Here is a 22,276-nt window from a genome sequence, read left to right as displayed (position 1 = left end):
TGCAATATTTTGAATATTTTTAACCTTCTACCTTGCTGTCAGAAAACCCTTTCCAACAGGAACTGACGCTGTACTCCTGCCTGCTTTTCCAAACTGGGGCCCTGCCGACTGCCATCAACTGTAGGTAACACACTGACTGTTATTACGTACCTCATATGTTGCCACTTTAAGAAAAATCAGAACTATCCCTTTAAGATGTCAATACTTGCAACACCAGTGGTCACAGCAGGTGTCAAAACATTTATAAAACTCTATAACATGGTGCACTGTACAAAAATTCAGCAGTTTAAGCTCTGCCTCTCACCAGTGTCCCTGTGTTGCTGAAGCAGTAGATGTTTCCGTCCACTGAGCCGATCACCACCTGACCAGAGGAGGCGTTTGGTGATGAGAAGAGCGGGGTCTCTCTACGGTACGACCACAGGACCTCTCCGCTGTCCTGAGACAGGAAACACACTTATGAGATAACAAAGTGCACTTTATCTCTAAATGTTGCTCAGTGAAAGAAAACTGATATTTTGTTTTTCTCACAGGGTTAAGACAGAGTAGGTGACCTCCAAGTGATGCAGCGTACAGTCGTCTGAGTGAGTTGTGGAGGTATGGGGAGGAAAACACAGCTCCACCCCCACAGTGACGCCTCCATACACACTGCTTAACCTAAAAGACCACACACATTTAACACACACATTGTTTATCTCTATTACATGTATCAGTTTAGATAACTTTGGCTTTGCAGAAGGAAAATGAGAACATTAAATAGCCTAGTTAAAACAGAATTATGAAAAGATAAAAATTACAAAAATACCATAGTATAGAATACCATAAAAAATCACGAAAAACATCGTAATAATACGTCCTCAGCCAAAAACACCATAAAATAGCATGTCAACATTTGATTGACATTTTTTACCATAGTATAGTATTGCATTTTTGGTCTTTTTTTTTATTTTTTTTACATGCTATTTTATGTTGTTTGAGGCCATTTTTGCAACATCTGATGCTATAGCGTGTGTCGGCATGCTCTTTAATGTGGTTAAATGTGGTTTTCAGCAGCTTTTTTGACATGTCATATTTTGACAGTTTTTCTGTACTATAATGTTGCATTTTTGGTCGTTAATTTGACATGCTGTTTAACAGTGTTTCTGTCTGTTTTTGCAAAATCTGATGCTATGGCATCTCTCGACATGCTTGATTATGTAGTTTTCAGGCTCAAAAATACATTAAACATCATAAAAAGCCTTCAGAAACACAGAAAGTTAAAAAAAAAAAACCCCGCGAAGCACCATAAATTGATATGTAGAAAAAATGACCGAAAATGCAAGGCTATAGTATGGCAAAATTGTCAAAATATGACATCTCTCAAAAACAGCTGAAAACCACATTAAATCACATAAAATTGCCTTCCAAGACACGCCATTACATAGAAAGTTGCAAAAAGGCACAAAACACCATAAATTGATATGTTGAAAAAATGACCGAAAATGCAAGGCTATAGTATGGCAAATTGTCAAAATATGACATGTCCCAAAAACAGCTGAAAATCACATGAAATTACATAAAATAGCCTTCCGAGACACGCCATAGCATAGAAAGTTGCAAAAAGTGCCAAAAACATAAGAATTTGACATTTCAAAAAAATGACAGAGAAATGCAAGGCTATAGTATGGCAAATTTGTCAAAATATGACATGTCCCAAAAACAGCTGAAAACCACAATAAACTACATAAAATAGCCTTCTGCGACCATACATAGCATAGAAAGTTGCAAAAAGCCACAAAAACACCATAATTTGAAGTGTTGAAAAAATGACCGAAAATGCAAGGCTATAGTATGGCAAAAATGTCAAAATATGGCATGTCTCAAAAACAGCTGAAAACCACATTAAATCACATAAAATAGCCTTCCAAGACACACCATTACATAGAAAGTTGCAAAAGGCACAAAAACACCATAAATTGATATGTCAAAAAATGGCAGAAAATGCAAGGCTATAGTATGGCAAAAATGTCAAAATATGGCATATCTCAAAAACAGCTGAAAACCATATTAAATCACATAAAATAGCCTTCCGAGACACCCCATAGAATAGAAAGTTGAAAAAACGGCCTAAAACACCCTAATTTCACATGTTGAAAAAATGACTGAAAATGCAAGGCTATAGTATGGCAAATTTGTCAAAATATGACATGTCCCAAAAACAGCTGAAAACCACAATAAACTACGTAAAATAGCCTTCCGAGACCCGCCATAGCATAGAAAGTTGAAAAAAGCCACAAAAACACCGCCAACTGACATGTCGAAAAAATGACCCAAAAATGCAAGGCTATAGTATGGCAAAAATGTCAAAATATGGCACGTCTCAAAAAAAGCTGAAAACCACATTAAACTACATGAAATAGCCTTCCGAGACACGCCATAGCATAGAAAGTTGCAAAAACGGCCTAAAACACCATAATTTGAGATGTCGAAAAAATGACCGAAAATGCAAGGCTATAGTATGGCAAAATTGTCAAAATATGGCACGTCTCAAAAAAAGCTGAAAACCACATTAAACTACATGAAATAGCCTTCCGAGACACGCCATAGCATAGAAAGTTGCAAAAACGGCCTAAAACACCATAATTTGAGATGTCGAAAAAATGACCGAAAATGCAAGGCTCTAGTATGGCAAAATTGTCAAAATATAGCATGTCTCAAAAACAGCTGAAAACCACATTAAATCACATAAAATTGCCTTCCAAGACACGCCATTACATAGAAAGTTGCAAAAAGGCACAAAAACACCATAAATTGATATGTCGAAAAAATGATCGAAAATGCAAGGCTATAGTATGGCAAAAATGTCACAATATGGCATGTCTCAAAAACAGCTGAAAACCACATTAAATCACATAAAATAGCCTTCCGAGACACGCCATAGCATAGAAAGTTGCAAAAAGACACATAAACACCGCCAATTGACATGTCGAAAAAATGACCAAAAAATGCAAGCAAAAATGTCAAAATATGACATGTCCCAAAAGTAGCTGAAAACCACAATAAACTACATAAAATAGCCTTCCGAGACCCGCCATAGCATAGAAAGTTGCAAAAAGCCACAAAAACACCATAATTTGAAGTGTTGAAAAAATGACCGAAAATGCAAGGCTATAGTATGGCAAAAATGTCAAAATATGGCATGTCTCAAAAACAGCTGAAAACCACATTAAATCACATAAAATAGCCTTCCAAGACACACCATTACATAGAAAGTTGCAAAAAGGCACAAAAACACCATAAATTGATATGTCAAAAAAATGACCGAAAATGCAAGGCTATAGTATGGCAAAAATGTCAAAATATGGCATGTCTCAAAAACAGCTGAAAACCATATTAAATCACATAAAATAGCCTTCCGAGACACCCCATAGAATAGAAAGTTGAAAAAACGGCCTAAAACACCCTAATTTCACATGTTGAAAAAATGACTGAAAATGCAAGGCTATAGTATGGCAAATTTGTCAAAATATGACATGTCCCAAAAACAGCTGAAAACCACAATAAACTACGTAAAATAGCCTTCCGAGACCCGCCATAGCATAGAAAGTTGCAAAAAGCCACAAAAACACCGCCAACTGACATGTCGAAAAAATGACCCAAAAATGCAAGGCTATAGTATGGCAAAAATGTCAAAATATGGCACGTCTCAAAAAAAGCTGAAAACCACATTAAACTACATGAAATAGCCTTCCGAGACACGCCATAGCATAGAAAGTTGCAAAAACGGCCTAAAACACCATAATTTGAGATGTCGAAAAAATGACCGAAAATGCAAGGCTATAGTATGGCAAAATTGTCAAAATATGGCACGTCTCAAAAAAAGCTGAAAACCACATTAAACTACATGAAATAGCCTTCCGAGACACGCCATAGCATAGAAAGTTGCAAAAACGGCCTAAAACACCATAATTTGAGATGTCGAAAAAATGAACGAAAATGCAAGGCTATAGTATGGCAAAAATGTCAAAATATAGCATGTCTCAAAAACAGCTGAAAACCACAATAAACTACATAAAATAGCCTTCCGAGACACGCCATACCATAGAAAGTTGCAAAAACGGCCTAAAACACCATAATTTGATATGTCGAAAAAATGACCGAAAATGCAAGGCTATAGTATGGCAAAATTGTCAAAATATGACATGTTCCAAAAACAGCTGAAAACCACAATAAACTACATAAAATAGCCTTCCGAGACACGCCATAGCATAGAAAGTTGCAAAAAGGCACAAAAACACCACCAACTGACATGCCGAAAAAATGACCCAAAAATGCAAGGCTATAGTATGGCAAAAATGTCAAAATATGACATCTCTAAAAAACAGCTGAAAACCACATTAAATCACATAAAATAGCCTTCCGAGACACGCCATAGCATAGAAAGTTGCAAAAAGGCACAAAAACACCATAAATTGATATGTCAAAAAAATGACCGAAAATGCAAGGCTATAGTATGGCAAAAATGTCAAAATATGACATGTCCCAAAAATAGCTGAAAACCACATTAAATCACATAAAATAGCCTTTCGAGACACGCCATAGAATAGAAAGTTGAAAAACCGGCCTAAAACACCATAATTTCACATGTTGAAAAAATGACTGAAAATGCAAGGCTATAGTATGGCAAAAATGTCAAAATATGGCATGTCTCAAAAACAGCTGAAAACCACATTAAACTACATGAAATAGCCTTCCGAGACACGCCATAGCATAGAAAGTTGCAAAAACGGCCTAAAACACCATAATTTGAGATGTCGAAAAAATTAACGAAAATGTAAGGCTATAGTATGGAAAAAATGTCAAAATATGACATCTCTCAAAAACAGCTGAAAACCACATTAAATCACATAAAATAGCCTTCCAAGACACGCCATAGCATAGAAAGTTGCAAAAAGGCACAAAAACACCATAATTTGAAGTGTTGAAAAAATGACCGCAAATGCAAGACTATAGTATGGCAAAAATGTCAAAATATGACATCTCTCAAAAACAGCTGAAAACCACATTAAATCACATAAAATAGCCTTCCGAGACACGCCATAGCATAGAAAGTTACAAAAAGGCACAAAAACACCATAAATTGACATGTCGAAAAAATGACCCAAAAATGCAAGGCTATACTATGGCAAAAATTTCAAAATATGACATGTCCCAAAAACAGCTGAAAACCACAATAAACTACATAAAATAGGCTTGCGAGACCCGCCATAGCATAGAAAGTTGCAAAAAGGCACAAAAACACCATAAATTGATATGTCAAAAAAATGACCGAAAATGCAAGGCTATAGTATGGCAAAAATGTCAAAATATGACATCTCTCAAAAACAGCTGAAAACCACATTAAATCACATAAAATAGCCTTTCGAGACACGCCACAGCATGGAAAGTTGCAAAAAGGGACAAAAACACCATAATTTGAAGTGTCGAAAAAATGACAGAAAATGCAAGGCTATAGTATGGCAAAATTGTCAAAATATGACATCTCCCAAAAACAGCTGAAAACCACATTAAACTACATAAAATAGCCTTCCGAGACACGCCATAGAATAGAAAGTTACAAAAACGGCCTAAAACATCATAATTTCACATGTTGAAAAAATGACTGAAAATGCAAGGCTATAGTATGGCAAAAATGTCAAAATATGACATCTCTCAAAAACAGCTGAAAACCACATTAAATCACATAAAATAGCCTTCCAAGACACGCCATAGCATAGAAGGTTGCAAAAAGGCACAAAAACACCATAATTTGATATTTCGAAAAAATGACCCAAAAATGCAAGGCTATAGTATAGCAAAAATGTCAAAATATGACATCTCTCAAAAACAGCTGAAAACCACATTAAATCACATTAAATAACCTTTCCCAGGCACAGCATAGCATAGAAAGTTACAAAAACGGCCTAAAACACTATAAATTGATATGTTGAAAGAATGACCAAAAATGCAAGGCTATAGTATGGCAAAAATGTCAAAATATGGCATGTCTCAAAAAAAGCTGAAAACCACAATAAACTACATAAAATAGCCTTGCGAGACCCGCCATTGCATAGAAAGTTGCAAAAAGGAGCAAAAACATCATAATTTGAAGTGTTGAAAACAATGACCGAAAATGCAAGGCTATAGTATGGCAAAAATGTCAAAATATGACATCTCTCAAAAACAGCTGAAAACCACATTAAATCACATAAAATAGCCTTCCAAGACACGCCATTACATAGAAAGTTGCAAAAAGGCACAAAAACACCATAAATTGACATGTCGAAAAAATGACCCAAAAATGCAAGGCTATACTATGGCAAAAATTTCAAAACATGACATGTCCCAAAAACAGCTGAAAACCACAATAAACTACATAAAATAGCCTTGCGAGACCCGCCATTGCATAGAAAGTTGCAAAAAGGCACAAAAACACCATAAATTGATATGTCAAAAAAATGACCGAAAATGCAAGGCTATAGTATGGCAAAAATGTCAAAATATGACATCTCTCAAAAACAGCTGAAAACCACATTAAATCACATAAAATAGCCTTTCGAGACCCGCCATAGCATAGAAAGTTGCAAAAAGGCACAAAAACACCATAAATTGATATGTCAAAAAAATGACCGAAAATGCAAGGCTATAGTATGGCAAAAATGTCAAAATATGACATCTCCCAAAAACAGCTGAAAACCACATGAAATCACATAAAATACCCTTCCCAGACACGCCATAGAATAGAAAGTTGAAAAAACGGCCTAAAACATCATAATTTCACATGTTGAAAAAATGACCGAAAATGCAAGGCTATAGTATGGCAAAAATGTCAAAATATGACATATCTCAAAAACAGCTGAAAACCACATTAAATCACATAAAATAGCCTTCCAAGACACGCCATAGCATAGAAGGTTGCAAAAAGGCACAAAAACACCATAATTTGAAGTGTCGAAAAAATGACCCAAAAATGCAAGGCTATAGTATGGCAAAATTGTCAAAATATGAAATGTCCCAAAAACAGCTGAAAACCACATGAAATCACATAAAATACCCTTCCGAGACACGCCATAGCATAGAAAGTTGAAAAAACGGCCTAAAACACCATCATTTCACATGTTGAAAGAATGACCAAAAATGCAAGGCTATAGTATGGCAAAAATGTCAAATTATGACATACCCAAAAACAGCTGAAAACCATATTAAATCACATAAAATACCCTTCCCAGACACGCCATAGCATAGAAAGTTGAAAAAACGACCTAAAACACCATAATTTCACATGTTGAAAAAATGACCAAAAATGCAAGGCTATAGTATGGCAAAAATGTCAAAATATGGTGTATCTCAAAAACAGCTGAAAACCACATTAAATCACATAAAATAGCCTACCGAGACATGCCATAGCATAGAAAGTTGCAAAAAGGCACAAAAACACCATAATTTGAAGTGTCGAAAAAAGACAGAAAATGCAAGGCTATAGTATGGCAAATTTGTCAAAATATGACATGTCCCAAAAACAGCTGAAAACCACATTAAATCACATAAAACAGCCTTCCGAGACACGCAATTGCATAGAAAGTTGCAAAAAGGCACAAAAACACCATAATTTGAAGTGTCGAAAAAATGACCCAAAAATGCAAGGCTATAGTATAGCAAAAATGTCAAAATATGACATCTCTCAAAAACAGCTGAAAACCACATTAAATCACATTAAATAACCTTTCCCAGGCACAGCATAGTATAGAAAGTTACAAAAACGGCCTAAAACACCATAAATTGATATGTCGAAAAAAATGACCGAAAATGCAAGGCTATAGTATGGCAAAAATGTCAAAATACGACATGTCCAAAAAACAGCCGAAAACCACATTAAATCACATAAAACAGCCTTCCGAGACACGTCATAGCATAGAAAGTTGTAAAAAGGAAAAAAACACCATAATTTCACATGTTGAAAGAATGACCAAAAATGCAAGGCTATAGTATGGCAAAAATGTCAAAATATGAAATGTCCCAAAAACAGCTGAAAACCACATGAAATCACATAAAATAGCCTTCCAAGACACACCATTACATAGAAAGTTGCAAAAAGGCACAAAAACACCATAAATTGATATGTCAAAAAAATGACCGAAAATGCAAGGCTATAGTATGGCAAAAATGTCAAAATATGACATGTCCCAAAAACAGCTGAAAACCACAATAAACTACATAAAATAGCCTTGCGAGGCCCACCATAGCATAGAAAGTTGAAAAAACGGCCTAAAACACCATAATTTCACATGTTGAAAAAATGACCGAAAATGCAAGGCTATAGTATGGCAAATTTGTCAAAATATGACATGTCCCAAAAACAGCTGAAAACCACAATAAACTACATAAAATAGCCTTCCGAGACACGCCATAGCATAGAAAGTTGCAAAAAGCCACAAAAACACCGCCAACTGACATGTCGAAAAAATGACCCAAAAATGCAAGGCTATAGTATGGCAAAAATGTCAAAATATGGCACGTCTCAAAAAAAGCTGAAAACCACATTAAACTACATGAAATAGCCTTCCGAGACACGCCATAGCATAGAAAGTTGCAAAAAGGCACAAAAACACCATAATTTGAGATGTCTAAAAAATGACAGAAAATGCAAGGCTATAGTATGGCAAAATTGTCAAAATATGGCATATGTCAAAAAAAGCTGAAAACCACATTAAACTACATAAAATAGCCTTCCGAGACACGCCATAGCATAGAAAGTTGCAAAAAGGCACAAAAACACCATAATTTGAGATGTCTAAAAAATGAACTAAAATGCAAGGCTATAGTATGGCAAAAATGTCAAAATATGACATGTCTCAAAAACAGCTGAAAACCACAATAAACTACATAAAATAGCCTTCCGAGACACGCCATAGCATAGAAAGTTGAAAAAAACGACCTAAAACACCATAATTTCACATGTTGAAAAAATGACCGAAAATGCAAGGCTATAGTATGGCAAAATTGTCAAAATATGACATGTCCCAAAAACAGCTGAAAACCACAATAAACTACATAAAATAGCCTTCCAAGACACGCCATAGCATAGAAAGTTGCAAAAAGGCACAAAAACACCGCCAACTGACATGTCGAAAAATGACCCAAAAATGCAAGGCTATAGTATGGCAAAAATGTCAAAATATGACATCTCTCAAAAACAGCTGAAAACCACATTAAATCACATAAAATAGCCTTCCGAGACACGCCATTGCATAGAAAGTTGCAAAAAGGAAAAAAAACAAAATAAATTGATATGTCGAAAAAATGACCGAAAATGCAAGGCTATAGTATGGCAAAAATGTCAAAATATGACATGTCCCAAAAATAGCTGAAAACCACATTAAATCACATAAAATAGCCTTTCAAGACACGCCATAGCATAGAAAGTTGAAAAAAACGACCTAAAACACCATAATTTCACATGTTGAAAAAATGACCGAAAATGCAAGGCTATAGTATGGCAAAAATGTCAAAATATGGCATGTCTCAAAAAAAGCTGAACACCACATTAAACTACATGAAATAGCCTTCCGAGACACGCCATAGCATAGAAAGTTGCAAAAACGGCCTAAAACACCATAATTTGAGATGTCGAAAAAATGACCGAAAATGCAAGGCTATAGTATGGCAAAAATGTCAAAATATGACATCTCTCAAAAACAGCTGAAAACCACATTAAATCACATAAAATAGCCTTCCAAGACACGCCATAGCATAGAAAGTTGCAAAAAGGCACAAAAACACCATAATTTGAAGTGTCGAAAAAATGAACGAAAATGCAAGGCTATAGTATGGCAAAAATGTCAAAATATGACATGTCCCAAAAATAGCTGAAAACCACATTAAATCACATAAAATAGCCTTTCGAGACATGCCATAGAATAGAAAGTTACAAAAAGGCACAAAAACACCATAAATTGACATGTCGAAAAATGACCCAAAAATGCAAGGCTATAGTATGGCAAAATGTCAAAATATGACATGTCCCAAAAACAGCTGAAAACCACAATAAACTACATAAAATAGGCTTGCGAGACCCGCCATAGCATAGAAAGTTGGAAAAAGGCAGAAAAAACACCATAATTTGAGATGTCTAAAAAATGACCGAAAATGCAAGGCTATAGTATGGCAAAAATGTCAAAATATGACATCTCTCAAAAACAGCTGAAAACCACATTAAATTACATAAAATAGCCTTCCGAGACACGCCACAGCATGGAAAGTTGCAAAAAGGCACAAAAACACCATAATTTGAAGTGTCGAAAAAATGACAGAAAATGCAAGGCTATAGTATGGCAAAATTGTCAAAATATGACATCTCCCAAAAACAGCTGAAAACCACATGAAATCACATAAAATAGCCTTCTGAGACACGCCATAGCATAGAAAGTTGAAAAAAACGGCCTAAAACACCATAATTTCACATGTTGAAAAAATGACCGAAAATGCAAGGCTATAGTATGGCAAAAATGTCAAAATATGAAATCTCTCAAAAACAGCTGAAAACCACATTAAATCACATAAAATAGCCTTCCAAGACACGCCATAGCATAGAAAGTTGCAAAAGGCACAAAAACACCATAATTTGATATGTTGAAAAATGACCCAAAAATGCAAGACTATAGTATGGCAAATTGTCAAAATATGACATCTCTCAAAAACAGCTGAAAACCACATTAAATCACATTAAATAACCTTTCCCAGGCACAGCATAGCATAGAAAGTTACAAAAACGGCCTAAAACACTATAAATTGATATGTTGAAAGAATGAACGAAAATGCAAGGCTATAGTATGGCAAAAATGTCAAAATATGGCATGTCTCAAAAAAAGCTGAAAACCACAATAAACTACATAAAATAGCCTTCTGAGACACGCCATAGCATAGAAAGTTGCAAAAAGTGCCAAAAACACCATAATTTGAAGTGTTGAAAAAATGACCGAAAATGCAAGGCTATAGTATGGCAAAATTGTCAAAATATGACATCTCTCAAAAACAGCTGAAAACCACATTAAATCACATAAAATAGCCTTCCAAGACACGCCATTACATAGAAAGTTGCAAAAAGGCACAAAAACACCGCCCACTGACATGTCGAAAAAATGACCCAAAAATGCAAGGCTATAGTATGGCAAAAATGTCAAAATATGACATGTCCCAAAAACAGCTGAAAACCACAATAAACTACATGAAATAGCCTTCAGAGACCCGCCATAGCATAGAAAGTTGCAAAAAGGCACAAAAACACCATAATTTGAGATGTCAAAAAATGACCGAAAATGCAAGGCTATAGTATGGCAAAATGTCAAAATATGACATGTCTCAAAAACAGCTGAAAACCACATTAAATCACATAAAATAGCCTTTCGAGACCCGCCATAGCATAGAAAGTTGCAAAAAGGCACAAAAACACCATAAATTGATATGTCAAAAAAATGACCGAAAATGCAAGGCTATAGTATGGCAAAAATGTCAAAATATGACATCTCCCAAAAACAGCTGAAAACCACATGAAATCACATAAAATACCCTTCCCAGACACGCCATAGAATAGAAAGTTGAAAAAACGGCCTAAAACACCATAATTTCACATGTTGAAAAAATGACTGAAAATGCAAGGCTATAGTATGGCAAAAATGTCAAAATATGACATATCTCAAAAACAGCTGAAAACCACATTAAATCACATAAAATAGCCTTCCAAGACACGCCATAGCATAGAAGGTTGCAAAAAGGCACAAAAACACCATAATTTCAAGTGTTGAAAAAATGAACGAAAATGCAAGGCTATAGTATGGCAAAATTGTCAAAATATGAAATGTCCCAAAAACAGCTGAAAACCACATTAAATCACATAAAATACCCTTCCGAGACACGCCATAGCATAGAAAGTTGCAAAAAGTGCCTAAAACACCATCATTTCACATGTTGAAAGAATGACCAAAAATGCAAGGCTATAGTATGGCAAAAATGTCAAATTATGACATACCCAAAAACAGCTGAAAACCATATTAAATCACATAAAATACCCTTCCCAGACACGCCATAGCATAGAAAGTTGAAAAAACGACCTAAAACACCATAATTTCACATGTTGAAAAAATGACCAAAAATGCAAGGCTATAGTATGGCAAAAATGTCAAAATATGGTGTATCTCAAAAACAGCTGAAAACCACATTAAATCACATAAAATAGCCTACCGAGACATGCCATAGCATAGAAAGTTGCAAAAAGGCACAAAAACACCATAATTTGAAGTGTCGAAAAAAGACAGAAAATGCAAGGCTATAGTATGGCAAATTTGTCAAAATATGACATGTCCCAAAAACAGCTGAAAACCACATTAAATCACATAAAATAGCCTTCCGAGACACGCCATTGCATAGAAAGTTGCAAAAAGGCACAAAAACACCATAATTTGAAGTGTCGAAAAAATGAACGAAAATGCAAGGCTATAGTATGGCAAAAATGTCAAAATATGACATCTCTCAAAAACAGCTGAAAACCACATTAAATCACATTAAATAACCTTTCCCAGGCACAGCATAGTATAGAAAGTTACAAAAACGGCCTAAAACACCATAAATTGATATGTCGAAAAAAATGACCGAAAATGCAAGGCTATAGTATGGCAAAAATGTCAAAATACGACATGTCCAAAAAACAGCCGAAAACCACATTAAATCACATAAAACAGCCTTCCGAGACACGTCATAGCATAGAAAGTTGTAAAAAGGAAAAAAACACCATAATTTCACATGTTGAAAGAATGACCAAAAATGCAAGGCTATAGTATGGCAAAAATGTCAAAATATGAAATGTCCCAAAAACAGCTGAAAACCACATGAAATCACATAAAATACCCTTCCGAGACACGCCATAGCATAGAAAGTTGAAAAAACGGCCTAAAACACCATCATTTCACATGTTGAAAGAATGACCAAAAATGCAAGGCTATAGTATGGCAAAAATGTCAAAATATGGCATGTCTCAAAAACAGCTGAAAACCACATTAAATCTCATAAAACAGCCTTCCGAGACACGCCATTGCATAGAAAGTTGCAAAAAGGCACAAAAACACCATAATTTGAAGTGTCGAAAAAATGGCTGAAAATGCAAGGCTATAGTATGGCAAAAATGTCAAAATATGACATGACTCAAAAAAAGCTGAAAACCACAATAAACTACATAAAATAGCCTTGCGGGACCCGCCATAGCTTAGAAAGTTGTAAAAAGGCACAAAAACACCACACTTTGAAGTGTTGAAAAAATGAACGAAAATGCAAGGCTATAGTATGGCAAAAATGTCAAAATACGACATGTCCAAAAAACAGCTGAAAACCACATTAAATCACATAAAAGAGCCCTACGAGACATGCCATAGCATAGAAAGTTGCAAAAAGGCACAAAAACACCGTAAATTGAAGTGTTGAAAAAATGACAAAAAAATGCAAGGCTATAGTATGGCAAAAATGTGAAAATATGGCATGTCTCAAAAACAGCTGAAAACCACATTAAATCACATAAAATAGCCTTCCGAGACACGCCATAGCATAGAAAGTTGCAAAAAGGCACAAAAACACCATAAATTGATATTTCGAAAAAATGATCGAAAATACAAGGCTATAGTATGGCAAAAATGTCAAAATATGACATGTCCCAAAAACAGCTGAAAACCACATTAAATCACATAAAACAGCCTTCCGAGACATGCCATTACATAGAAAGTTGCAAAAAGGCACAAAAACACCATAATTTGAAGTGTTGAAAACAATGACCGAAAATGCAAGGCTATAGTATGGCAAAATTGTCAAAATATGACATCTCTCAAAAACAGCTGAAAACCACATTAAATCACATAAAATAGCCTTCCGAGACACGCCATACCATAGAAAGTTGCAAAAAGGTACAAAAACACCATAAATTGATATTTCGAAAAAATGATCGAAAATGCAAGGCTATAGTATGGCAAAAATGTCAAAATATGACATGTCCCAAAAACAGCTGAAAACCACATTAAATCACATAAACTAGCCTTCCAAGACACGCCATTACATAGAAAGTTGCAAAAAGGCACAAAAACACCATAAATTGATATTTCGAAAAAATGATCGAAAATGCAAGGCTATAGTATGGCAAAAATGTCACAATATGACATCTCCCAAAAACAGCTGAAAACCACATTAAACTACATAAAATAGCCTTCCGAGACACGCCATTGCATAGAAAGTTGTAAAAAGGCACAAAAACACCATAATTTGAAGTGTCGAAAAAATGAACGAAAATGCAAGGCTATAGTATGGCAAAATTGTCAAAATATGACATCTCCCAAAAACAGCTGAAAACCATATTAAATCACATAAAATACCCTTCCCAGACACGCCATAGAATAGAAAGTTGAAAAAACGGCCTAAAACACCATAATTTCACATGTTGAAAAAATGACTGAAAATGCAAGGCTATAGTATGGCAAAAATGTCAAAATATGACATCTCTCAAAAACAGCTGAAAACCACATTAAATCACATAAAATAGCCTTGCGAGACCCGCCATAGCATAGAAAGTTGCAAAAAGGCACAAAAACACCATAATTTGAAGTGTCGAAAAAATGACCCAAAAATGCAAGGCTATAGTATAGCAAAAATGTCAAAATATGACATCTCTCAAAAACAGCTGAAAACCACATTAAATCACATTAAATAACCTTTCCCAGGCACAGCATAGTATAGAAAGTTACAAAAGGCACAAAACACCATAAATTGACATGTTGAAAAAATGACCGAAAATGCAAGGCTATAGTATGGCAAAAATGTCAAAATATGGCATGTCTCAAAAACAGCTGAAAACTACATTAAATCACATGAAATAGCCTTTCGAGACACACCATAGTATAGAAATTTGCAAAAAGGCACAAAACACCATAATTTCACATGTTGAAAAAATGACCGAAAATGCAAGGCTATAGTATGGCAAAAATGTCAAAATATGGCATGTCTCAAAAACAGCTGAAAACCATATTAAATCACATAAAATAGCCTTCCGAGACACGCCATAGAATAGAAAGTTACAAAAACGGCCTAAAACATCATAATTTCACATGTTGAAAAAATGACAGAAAATGCAAGGCTATAGTATGGCAAAAATGTCAAAATATGACATGTCCCAAAAATAGCTGAAAACCACATTAAATCACATAAAATAGCCTTCCAAGACACGCCATTACATAGAAAGTTGCAAAAAGGCACAAAAACACCATAATTTGAAGTGTTGAAAAATGACAGAAAATGCAAGGCTATAGTATGGCAAAATGTCAAAATATGGCATGTCTCAAAAAAAAAAAAACCACATTAAACTACATAAAATAGCCTTATGAGACCCGCCATAGCATAGAAAGTTGCAAAAGGCACAAAAACACCATAAATTGACAGGTTGAAAAAATGACAGAAAAAGCAAGGCTATAGTATGGCAAAAATGTCAAAATATGGCATATGTCAAAAAAAGCTGAAAACCACATTAAACTACATAAAATAGCCCTCCGAGACACGCCATTGCATAGAAAGTTGCATAAAGATACAAAAACACCATAAATTGACATGTGTTGAAAAATGACCGAAAATGCAAGGCTATAGTATGGCAAAAATGTCAAAATATGACATGTCCCAAAAATAGCTGAAAACCACATTAAATCACATAAAATAGCCTTCCGAGACACGCCATAGCATAGAAAGTTGCAAAAAGGCACAAAAACACCATAAATTGAAGTGTTGAAAAAATGACAGAAAATGCAAGGCTATAGTATGGCAAATTTGTCAAAATATGACATGTCCCAAAAACAGCTGAAAACTACATTAAATCACATAAAATAGCCTTCCGAGACACGCCATTGCATAGAAAGTTGCAAAAAGGCAAAAAAAAATAAATAAATTGACACGTTGAAAAAATGACCGAAAATGCAAGGCTATAGTATGGCAAAAATGTCAAAATATGACATGTCCCAAAAATAGCTGAAAACCACATTAAATCACATAAAATAGCCTTCCGAGACACGCCATATCATAGAAAGTTGCAAAAAGATACAAAAACACCATAAATTGACAGGTTGAAAAAATGACAGAAAATGCAAGGCTATAGTATGGCAAAAATGTCAAAATATGACATGTCCCAAAAATAGCTGAAAACCACATTAAATCACATAAAATAGCCTTTCAAGACACGCCATTACATAGAAAGTTGCAAAAGGCACAAAACACCATAAATTGAAGTGTTGAAAAATGACAGAAAATGCAAGGCTATAGTATGGCAAAAATACCAAAATATGGCAAGTGCCAAAAACAGCTGAAAACCACATTAAACTACATACAATAGCCTTCCGAGACACGCCATTGCATTGAAAGTTGCAAAAAGGCACAAAACACCATAATTTGAGATGTCGAAAAATGACCGAAAATGCAAGGCTATAGTATGGCAAAAATGTCAAAATATGACATGTCCCAAAAACAGCTGAAAACCACATTAAATCACATAAAATAGCCTTTCGAGACACGCCATAGAATAGAAATATACAAAAACGGCCTAAAACATCATAATTTCACATGTTGAAAAAATGACCGAAAATGCAAGGCTATAGTATGGCAAAAATGTCAAAATATGACATGTCCCAAAAACAGCTGAAAACCACATTAAATCACATAAAATAGCCTTTCGAGACACGCCATTGCATAGAAAGTTGCAAAAAGGCACAAAAACACCATAATTTGAGATGTCGAAAAAATGAACAAAAATGCAAGGCTATAGTATGGCAAAAATGTCAAAATATGACATGTCCAAAAAAAACAGCTGAAAACCACAATAAACTACATAAAATAGCCTTCGGAGACACGCCATAGCATAGAAAGTTGCAAAAGGCCTAAAACACCATAAATTTGACATGTCGAAAAAGGACCGAAAATGCAAGGCTATAGTATGGCAAAAATGTCAAAATATGACATGTCCCAAAAAAAAAAAAAACCACAATAAACTACATGAAATAGCCTTCAGAGACCCGCCATAGCATAGAAAGTTGCAAAAAGGCACAAAAACACCATAATTTGAGATGTCGAAAAAATGAACGAAAATGCAAGGCTATAGTATGGCAAAAATGTCAAAATATGACATGTCCCAAAAATAGCTGAAAACCACATTAAACTACATGAAATAGCCTTCTGAGGCACGCCTTAGCATAGAAAGTTGCAAAAAGTGCCAAAAACATAAGAATTTGACATGTTGAAAAAATGACAGAAAATGCAAGGCTATAGTATGGCAAAAATGTCAAAATATGACATGTCCCAAAAACAGCTGAAAACCACATTAAATCACATAAAATAGCCTTCCGAGACACGCCATAGCATAGAAAGTTGCAAAAAGGCACAAAAACACCATAATTTGAGATGTCTAAAAAATGACAGAAAATGCAAGGCTATAGTATGGCAAAAATGTCAAAATATGACATGTCCCAAAAACAGCTGAAAACCACATTAAATCACATAAAACAGCCTTCCGAGACACGTCATAGCATAGAAAGTTGCAAAAAGGAAAAAAACACCATAATTTGAGGTGTCTAAAAAATGACAGAAAATGCAAGGCTATAGTATGGCAAAAATGTCAAAATATGACACGTCTCAAAAATAGCTGAAAACAACATTAAATCACATAAAATAGCCTTTCGAGACACGCCATTGCATAGAAAGTGGCAAAAGGATACAAATGGATTATAATTTGACATGTTGAAAAATGACATGTATGTATAGTATGGCAAAATGTATAAATATGTCAAATATGTGTATACATAGCATAGTAAAACATGTGTGAAAATATGTGTACATAAAATGTGTGTAGACGTATAAGTTTATAGTTGCAAAAGTATAAAACACCATAATTTGAAGTGCATGTGAAAATGATTCCTATGTGGCAAATTTCTGTCAAAGTACTTTGTAAACCTGTGTTTATAAAGGTGCAATATAAATAAAATTATTATACTGATTACCATTACACCATAATTTGAAATTAAAAAATGAAAATGCAAGGCTATAGTAGAGCAAAAATGTCAAAATATGCCATGTCTCAAAAAAAGCTGAACACCACATTAAACTACATGAAATAGCCTTCCGAGACACGCCATAGCATAGAAAGTTGCAAAAACGGCCTAAAACACCATAATTTGAGATGTCGAAAAAATGACCGAAAATGCAAGGCTATAGTATGGCAAAAATGTCAAAATATGACATCTCTCAAAAACAGCTGAAAACCACATTAAATCACATAAAATAGCCTTCCAAGACACGCCATTACATAGAAAGTTGCAAAAAGGCACAAAAACACCATAAATTGAAGTGTTGAAAAAATGACAGAAAATGCAAGGCTATAGTATGGCAAAAATGTCAAAATATGGCATGTCCCAAAAACAGCTGAAAACCACATGAAATTACATAAATAGCCTTGCGAGACCCGCCATAGCATAGAAAGTTGCAAAAAGGCAGAAAAAACACCATAATTTGAGATGTCTAAAAAATGACCGAAAATGCAAGGCTATAGTATGGCAAAAATGTCAAAATATGGCATGTCTCAAAAAAAGCTGAACACCACATTAAACTACATGAAATAGCCTTCCGAGACACGCCATAGCATAGAAAGTTGCAAAAACGGCCTAAAACACCATAATTTGAGATGTCGAAAAAATGACCGAAAATGCAAGGCTATAGTATGGCAAAAATGTCAAAATATGACCTGTCTCAAAAAGAGCTGATAACCACAATAAACAACATGAAACAGCCTTCCGAGACACGCCATATCATAGAAAGTTGCAAAAAGTGCACAAAACACCATAAATTGAAGTGTTGAAAAAATGGCAGAAAATGCAAGGCTATAGTATGGCAAAAATGTCAAAATATGGCATGTCCCAAAAACAGCTGAAAACCATATTAAATCACATGAAATAGCCTTCCGAGACACGCAATTGCATAGAAAGTTGCAAAAAGGCACAAAAACACCATAATTTGAAGTGTCGAAAAAATGAATGAAAATGCAAGGCTATAGTATGGCAAAAATGTCAAAATATGGCATGTCTCAAAAAAAGCTGAACACCACATTAAACTACATGAAATAGCCTTCCGAGACACGCCATAGCATAGAAAGTTGCAAAAACGGCCTAAAACACCATAATTTGAGATGTCGAAAAAATGACCGAAAATGCAAGGCTATAGTATGGCAAAAATGTCAAAATATGACATCTCTCAAAAACAGCTGAAAACCACATTAAATCACATAAAATAGCCTTCCAAGACACGCCATTACATAGAAAGTTGCAAAAAGGCACAAAAACACCATAAATTGATATGTCAAAAAAATGACAGAAAATGCAAGGCTATAGTATGGCAAATTGTCAAAATATGACATGTCCCAAAAACAGCTGAAAATCACATGAAATTACATAAAATAGCCTTCTGAGACACGCCATAGCATAGAAAGTTGCAAAAAGGCACAAAAACACCATAATTTGAGATGTCGAAAAAATGAACGAAAATGCAAGGCTATAGTATGGCAAAAATGTCAAAATATGGCATGTCCCAAAAATAGCTGAAAACCACATTAAACTACATAAAATAGCCTTCCGAGACACGCCATTGCATAAAAAGTTGTAAAAAGGCACAAAAACACCATAATTTCAAGTGTTGAAAAAATGAACGAAAATGCAAGGCTATAGTATGGCAAAAACTGCAAAATTTGGAAATTCCCAAAAATAACTGAAAACCACATTAAACTACATAAAATAGCCTTCCAAGACACGCCATTACATAGAAAGTTGCAAAAAGGCACAAAAACACCATAATTTGAGATGTCGAAAAAATGAACAAAAATGCAAGGCTATAGTATGGCAAATTTGTCAAAATATGACATGTCCCAAAAACAGCTGAAAACCACAATAAACTACATAAAATAGCCTTCCAAGACCCGCCATAGCATAGAAAGTTGCAAAAAGGCACAAAAACACCATAATTTGAAGTGTTGAAAAAATGGCAGAAAATGCAAGGCTATAGTATGGCAAAAATGTCAAAATATGGCATGTCCCAAAAACAGCTGAAAACCACATTAAATCACATAAAATAGCCTTTCGAGACACGCCATTGCATAGAAAGTTGCAAAAAGGGACAAAAACACCATAATTTGAAGTGTCGAAAAAATGAACGAAAATGCAAGGCTATAGTATGGCAAAAATGTCAAAATATGGCATGTCTCAAAAACAGCTGAAAACCATATTAAATCACATAAAATAGCCTTCCGAGACACGCCATTGCATAGAAAGTTGCAAAAAGGCACAAAAACACCATAATTTGAGATGTCGAAAAAATGACCGAAAATGCAAGGCTATAGTATGGCAAAAATGTCAAAATATGACATCTCTCAAAAACAGCTGAAAACCACATTAAATCACATAAAATAGCCTTCCAAGACACGCCATTACATAGAAAGTTGCAAAAAGGCACAAAAACACCATAAATTGAAGTGTTGAAAAAATGACAGAAAATGCAAGGCTATAGTATGGCAAAAATGTCAAAATATGGCATGTCCCAAAAACAGCTGAAAACCACATGAAATTACATAAAATAGCCTTGCGAGACCCGCCATAGCATAGAAAGTTGCAAAAAGGCACAAAAACACCATAATTTGAGATGTCGAAAAAATGAATGAAAATGCAAGGCTATAGTATGGCAAAAATGTCAAAATATGGCATGTCTCAAAAAAAGCTGAACACCACATTAAACTACATGAAATAGCCTTTCGAGACCCGCCATTGCATAGCAAGTTGCATAAAGATACAAAAACACCATAAATTGACAGGTTGAAAAAATGACCGAAAATGCAAGGCTATAGTATGGCAAAAATGTCAAAATATGACATGTCCCAAAAACAGCTGAAAACCACATTAAATCACATAAAATAGCCTTCCAAGACACGCCATTACATAGAAAGTTGCAAAAAGGCACAAAAACACCATAAATTGAAGTGTTGAAAAAATGACAGAAAATGCAAGGCTATAGTATGGCAAAAATGTCAAAATATGGCATGTCCCAAAAACAGCTGAAAACCACATGAAATTACATAAAATAGCCTTGCGAGACCCGCCATAGCATAGAAAGTTGCAAAAAGGCACAAAAACACCATAATTTGAGATGTCGAAAAAATGAACGAAAATGCAAGGCTATAGTATGGCAAAAATGTCAAAATATGACATGTCTCAAAAAAAGCTGAAAACCACAATAAACTACATAAAATAGCCTTGCGAGACCCACCATAGCATAGAAAGTTGAAAAAAACGACCTAAAACACCATAATTTCACATGTTGAAAAAATGACCGAAAATGCAAGGCTATAGTATGGCAAAAATGTCAAAATATGGCATGTCTCAAAAATAGCTGAAAACCACAATAAACTACATAAAATAGCTTTCCGCGACACGCCATAGCATAGAAAGTTGCAAAAAGCCACAAAAACACCGCCAACTGACATGTCGAAAAAATGACCCAAAAATGCAAGGCTATAGTATGGCAAAAATGTCAAAATATGACATGTCCCAAAAACAGCTGAAAACTACATTAAACTACATAAAATAGCCTTTCGAGACACACCATTGCATAGAAAGTTGCATAAAGATACAAAAACACCATAAATTGACAGGTTGAAAAAATGACCGAAAATGCAAGGCTATAGTATGGCAAATTGTCAAAATATGACATCTCTCAAAAACAGCTGAAAACCACATTAAATCACATAAAATAGCCTTCCAAGACACGCCATTACATAGAAAGTTGCAAAAAGGCACAAAAACACCATAATTTGAGATGTCGAAAAAATGAACGAAAATGCAAGGCTATAGTATGGCAAAAATGTCAAAATATGACATCTCTCAAAAACAGCTGAAAACCACATTAAATCACATAAAATAGCCTTTCAAGACACGCCATAGCATAGAAAGTTGCAAAAAGTGCCAAAAACATAAGAATTTGACATGTCACAAAAATGACCGAAAATGCAAGGCTATAGTATGGCAAAAATGTCAAAATATGGCATGTCCCAAAAACAGCTGAAAACCACATGAAATTACATAAAATAGCCTTCCGAGACACGCCATAGCATAGAAAGTTACAAAAAGTGCCAAAAACATCATAATTTCACATGTTGAAAAAATGA

At 34.7% G+C, this 22,276-nt stretch overlaps 1 protein-coding gene across 2 annotated transcripts in view; it reads right to left on the bottom strand.

Annotated features, from left to right (window-relative positions):
- aasdh (aminoadipate-semialdehyde dehydrogenase) overlaps window positions 1–22,276 on the bottom strand; it is a 33,534-nt gene that overhangs the window by 637 nt on the left and 10,621 nt on the right. For both annotated transcript variants that reach the window (XM_042484107.2, XM_088077972.1), the window contains exons 12-13: window positions 529–654; window positions 305–436 (exon numbers count right to left, since the gene is read on the bottom strand). In XM_042484107.2, the coding sequence (XP_042340041.2) occupies window positions 305–436; window positions 529–654 (258 nt within the window). The remainder of the gene's footprint in view (window positions 1–304; window positions 437–528; window positions 655–22,276) is intronic.

This window comes from Plectropomus leopardus, chromosome 5 (assembly GCF_026936395.1).
Source record: "Plectropomus leopardus strain MGB_pleo_1.0 chromosome 5, ASM2693639v1, whole genome shotgun sequence".
NCBI classification, from domain to species: Eukaryota; Metazoa; Chordata; class Actinopteri; order Perciformes; family Serranidae; genus Plectropomus; species Plectropomus leopardus.
The sequence above is the reverse complement of the archived record's forward strand: the minus strand, read 5'-3'. Positions and strand labels throughout refer to the sequence as shown.